At 38.8% G+C, this 5,916-nt stretch overlaps 1 protein-coding gene across 1 annotated transcript; it reads right to left on the minus strand.

Moving 5' to 3' along the window:
• Positions 1-264: 264 nt before the first annotated feature.
• Positions 265-5,465, minus strand: LOC111700029 (nuclear receptor subfamily 2 group F member 1-B). The gene is made up of 2 exons (XM_023470842.1): positions 4,195-5,465; positions 265-1,319 (listed from the first exon to the last, which is right to left on the minus strand). The coding sequence occupies exons 1-2, from the start codon at positions 5,258-5,260 to the stop codon at positions 1,036-1,038; spliced, it is 1,350 nt and encodes a 449-aa protein (XP_023326610.1). The 5' UTR covers positions 5,261-5,465; the 3' UTR covers positions 265-1,035.
• Positions 5,466-5,916: the final 451 nt, after the last annotated feature.

Raw genomic sequence — 5,916 nt, forward strand, 5'->3', positions numbered from 1 at the left:
CTATTTATTTATTTTCGCAAATACTGAAATTTACGTAATATAGTATAAAACTCATTGAAAAATTGTTAAGACGACATTTGATAAATTCTTCCGATGTATTCGTTATTAAGGGTTTCACTGTATGTACTACTCCTAATAATAAAAAGTACAAGACTGAGAAGAATTATGAAACCTGTTCACGTCTCTGGTTTACTCGGTTTACTGCCTCAGCAAAATTCAATTTCAAATTTGTTTCTGAAGAAAATTGAAAGAAAAGCGTTAAGATCACGCAACAATATATTTCATATTCTTAAAAGTAAAATATTATAAACACTAGAACAAAATATTTTTTTTAGGTAGATACAGGGTGATCTTGACAAGATTATATCTGTAGGTTTAAACAGAACATCCTTGTAAAGTACAGAATTTTCAGCACATAAAATACTAAAATTACTTCACCCTGTATACACAGGGTGAGTAATGAGGAAAAATGTTCACCCAGAACTTTTATATTTATCACAGTTGTAAGACGGAGGAACGGAGCGTACTCTAGTTCTACCCGGAGTAAATGTTGACCCCTGAGAGCTACGGGTTGGATTATAACTCCAGGTGGTTGGAGGAGTAGACAGAGAAACATCTATGTATGAAAATGTTTATGGATCTACTGATAGGTTTACTACCTCACTATTCATTGGTTGAGTCAAGCTGAGAGAGGTTAGAGACGGAGAACATCTCTATTCATAAATACAGGGTTCAGCAGATCATTCGGATACTAGATACCCGTCCAGGAGGGAGGTTAACTCAACCATACAGATAGGTTGGGTTTCTAGCCTTAGATGGGGTTATCTCACATCAGTTATACATATACAGGATACATTGAGAACAGGGATTTATCTTCAGAGTAGGAGGAATTGAGAAGGAAAAGGATGGGTTGGAAAAGATGGATATGAAGAGTAGAGTAGTTCTTCTACTTCTCCTGAATTAACTATTCTTGAGATCTGAAGATGGGACAAGCAGGAATATTCTTGTGTAGGGTGTAAACTGTTTATCCTAGGTTTACATGTAGCATCCCATAGATGAGCTGGGCCACTGGAAGGTGTTCCCTGAGAGGAGCATATCCCTGATCAAGGTTTCTATCGGAGTTTTCCCAACTAATCTCACGAAGAATAGTTGTTCTATCACAGAGGCGGATACAGTTCTCAAGGAGGGGAGACGGAGGAGAAGTTTTCCGAACCTGGTGGGTTGATTAGGATACTGGGTTCTACAGTACTCCTCCAGAGCACACTGAGATTTCTCCTGTAACTGCTCTATAACTGGAGGTGAAGTAAGGCCAATAGCATCTGAAAATAAAATTGCATGAGTATATACATTTTATATTTACATTTATATATATTCATAAATGGTTTACAACCAAACAAACCTCTCTTACAGTCCATATATTGCATTTACCATAAAAAACCTAAAACACTTAACTCAAGACTTAGATTTACTATCTTTTTACCTAACACTCAATTCAACACTTATATTTGGTATCTTCCTACCTACCACTCAATTTAACACTTAGGTTTGCTATTTTTCTACTTAACACTCAATTCAACACTTACATTTGCTATCTTCCTACCTACCACTCAATTCAACACTTTGGTTTGCTATTTTTCTACCTACCACTCAATTCAACACTTAGGTTTGCTATTTTTCTACTTAACACTCAATTCAACACTTACATTTTCTATCTTTCTACCTACCACTCAATTCACCACTCAGGCTTGCTTTCGTTCTTCCTACCACTCAAATTCAATTCACCACTTAAACTTGCTATTTTTCTACCTAACAATCAATTCACCCCTCATTGCTAACTTCCTACCTACCACTCAATTCACCACTCAGACTTGCTATCTTTCTACCTACCACTCAATTCACCACTCAGACTTGCTATCTTTCTACCTACCACTCAATTTACCACTCAGACTTGCTATCTTTCTATGTACCACTCAATTCACCACTCAGACTTGCTATCTTTCTCACTATCCCTAATTTCATTCCTGAAACTTGCTATCTATCTCTCTATCTTCTTCTAATCTGAATTTTCAAGTTTATTTCCCCATTAAGAGAAGCATTGAACTGAAAGAGATATGATATAAAATTAAGGTTGGTTTAGGAGTAGGGGGGAGTATAGGAGGAGGGGGGGGGGCGGAGTTTAATTATTCAACCAGATTAATCCATTCATTCTCAATATAAAGTGTAAGCGTTTGGGTTGGAACACGCAGCCATTGTAATTTCTTCTGTATTTGTGTATGTATTGTGATTTGGAAGCGTGTGTTGTGTGTTAAAGTATGTGTTGTGTGTTAAAGTATGTCTTGTGTGTAAAGTGTGTGTTGTGTGTAAAGTGTGTTAAAATAATTATTGTTTGTTAAAGTATTTGTTGTGTGTTAAAGTTTGTGTTGTGTGTTATAGTGTTTTGTGTGTTAAAGTCTGTGTTGTGTGTTAAAGTATGTGTTGTGTGTTAAAGTAAGTATTGTGTGTTAAAGTGTGTGTTGTTTGTTAAAGTGTGTGTTGTTTGTTAAAGTCTGTGTTGTTTGTTAAAGTGTGTGTTGTGTGTTAAATTGTGTTGTGTGTTAAAGTGTGTTGTGTGTTAAAGTATGTGTTGTGTGTTAAAGTATGTGTTGCTTGTTAAAGTGTGTGTGTTGGTTGTTAAAGTGTGTGTGCTCTGTGTTGGGGTGTGTGTTCTGTGTTAAAGTGTGTGTTGTGTGTTAAAGTGTGTGTTGTGTGTTAAAGTGTGTGTTGTGTGTTAAAGTGTGTGTTGTGTGTTAAAGTGTGTGTTGTGTGTTGAAATGTGTGTTGTGTGTTAAAGTGTGTGTTGTGTGTTAAAGTGTGTGTTGTGTGTTAAAGTGTGTGTTGTGTGTTAAAGTGTGTGTTGTGTGTTAAAGTATGTGTTGTGTGTTAAAGTGTGTGTGCTGTGTGTTGGGGTGTGTGTGGTGTGTGTTAAAGTGTGTGTTGTGTGTTAAAGTGTGTATTGTGTGTTAAAGTATGTGTGAGAAGGATGGCTAGAGAATTATTGTATATCTGGTTTCTATGGGTTGGGTTGGAAAAGGGTTCAGAATTCCATGTTTTCACAATATTTCTGAATATATGAGTATGGATGGATAGATTGGAAGACCCCCCCTCCCACCATCCCTCTTTCAAGTTCTCCCCCCTCATCTGTATAGAGAGTTATGGAGCATATTTATACCGAGTTGTAACCAGATTAAAATCTGATTACTAGGATAATTATTTAGGGAATCTACTCAAATTTAGACCTGAAACAACAATGAACCAGAGGAATCTACTTAAACTCAGACCAGTTATAACAATTCTAATGTGGTTTGATTCAAGATTATAACACCTGAGAGAAATCTACCAGATTTTAAACGATGTTAGGTACTTTCCCAACCGGCAACTTCCCAACCGGCAACTTACCAAGTGTGTCCTGCCTGCAGCGTTCGGCCCGCAGCCTCTTCAAGCCGAGGCACTCGGCACCCAAGCCCATCCTAGCCGCAGCACTCGACCCCCGCCCCCATTTGGGAAGTAGCCGCTTGGGAAATTTCATATTTGGGAAGTTGCCACTTGGTAAATTGATACTTGGAAAGTCACCCAGGGAAAATGCCTTTGGAAATGTACCTAACACCTTTTTAAACCAGTTCAACTATTTGAACCAATGGAATCTACTCAAATTTAGACTGACTAAAATATGAACCAGGGAAATGTTAACTAAGTTGTTACAGAATGAACCAAAACTACAACGAATCGGGAAAACGTACATAAACTGAAATCTGTTAAAATTATTTTGAAACAAAAAATGCAATCAAAACTGTAAAAAATGGAAGAAACCCCCCAAACAAGGTACAAGATTTAAAATTTGGACATGATTTTTACATTGTCAATTGTTCATCCACACATGTATAATAAGATAAGGCAGAGATAGATAAAAGAGAATGCAAATAATTAGTAGAGTAATTTATTCTCCTTCATTCTGCTTATTGTTTTAACTCTTCAGTTTATAATAGACCTTGATTTCAAATAATTACGCGAACCGCTTCTAACATTAGAAAGATGCACGGAGCACAGAGCAAAAAGTTTGAGCTAACAGTGTGCAATCTAAACCAGACAAAAGCATCACACAAGCATCCAGGCCCCCTACAGGGATCACTATGTGAACAAAAAGGATGAAAAACTAACCTGTAGTAAAGAGAACTATTGCCTTCATACAAGAATATTCAGCAGCATCTACATGAAGAGATTTTAGCTTCTCAACCTGTTCTTGAAATATTCTAATATGATCCATAAAAGCTACAACTCGGTCAGCTGCCATAGGAGCAGCATGTAATCCTGCAGCAGCCAGGAGCGGAGCAATATGTAGCGGCATGTTACACTGAGCAGCATTGAGTACAAATAGTTCTGACCAGACTAATCTGAGTAGTGCAACCTGATCTGTAACCTGGAGCTCCGGGAACCCAGGGATATTTCTAGTCCACTCTACGGAGGAGAACATGAGCCTAGCAGCCATCTCGCAAATATTATCTATTCCTGTCATATTATTCTGCATCTGGAGTTGACCGTATCTAGTAGTGTAAGGTTCAGCCCGGAGCAGCATGGATATATACGAGGAGAGGTATCCTGATGGAGCTCCTAGATCAGGAGAACCAAAACCAGGGAATCCCATCAAACTTTGATGTGGAGGAATACGTCCTGGCTGCACTGCTTCCTTCCTCATCCCGGTCTTAAAACATTTCTTGAGCCTACAGTGCTGACACTGGTTCCTATGATGTTGATCTATTGGACAGTTCTTGTTTCCTCTACACTGGTAGGATAGGTTCCGTCTCACAGATCTCTTGAAAAAACTTTTACAACCCTCGCAGGTGACCTGCCCGTAATGTTTTCCACTGGATTTATCTCCGCAAACAACACATATTAGATCTCCTTCTCCGAGTTCTCCGTCCTTCAGGTTCGATGAATCTCCGTCCGAGGACTGGGACATGTTTGAAGACGGAATACATGTTGTTGTCGGAGAAATAAGTCCTGAATTACTTTGGGACAAGGATTTTATATCTCCGTACTCAGACTTGGTATGGGTCAGATACTCAGACTTGGTGTGAGTAATGTACTCAGTTTTAGAGTGGGGTGGAGAAAAGGTTCCACTGGACATGAGCTGTCCTGTTGTGGACGAGATCGGAGAAGAAGAGATCATTGATGAATCTCTCCAAACTGATGCAGATATATGGGGTTGGGGCGCAACAAGCGCCATGCCTGTACAATATAGAATATTCAATAAAGTACTTGTTTAACACTTGGAGATGTTTATATTGTTTTCTCACTCAGACAAATCACGTGATGAACTTGAATCACGGTTGTGCGTATGTATGTATGTAAGTTTGTATAGGTGTATATGGAGCAGAAAGAACCTGTGTGTTGTGTCTGCGCTACAACACTGAACTACGGTGTGCGGCACCACTGACCGTTCCCCCCGGGTCAGAGCTCCTCCATACGGTTCCATCCTGCGCGCTCCGGAGCCGCGCTCACACGCACCTAGAGCTCATCTTCTTCCCGGGGAGGCAGAGGAGTCAAACCGGAGTTAACTCTAGGCCGATCCAACCCATCCTGTACAGGGGGGTTCAAACCAATCCGGTTTCCATTTAAACCTCTTCAAGGAAGGAACAGGAACTTAGAAACTTATTTTAGAAAATATGTTTTTTTTTCAAAATAAGTTAAAGCAAGGAATTTCAACCTTTTTCGGAAAAATACATTTTTCAGAAGAAAACAAAACTCATTTTTTTTAGTTTTCCTTATAGTTTCTCATATCGATCCAATAGAAAAAAGTTTTTACATTTGGTAAATTAAAAGGACTCTCAGCGTAATTTCAAGTGACCTTCCATGCAAAGATGACAGTGCCCGATTAACGGA

The sequence above is a fragment of the Eurytemora carolleeae genome, unplaced genomic scaffold, assembly GCF_000591075.1.
Source record: "Eurytemora carolleeae unplaced genomic scaffold, Eaff_2.0 scaffold388, whole genome shotgun sequence".
Taxonomy (NCBI): domain Eukaryota; kingdom Metazoa; phylum Arthropoda; class Copepoda; order Calanoida; family Temoridae; genus Eurytemora; species Eurytemora carolleeae.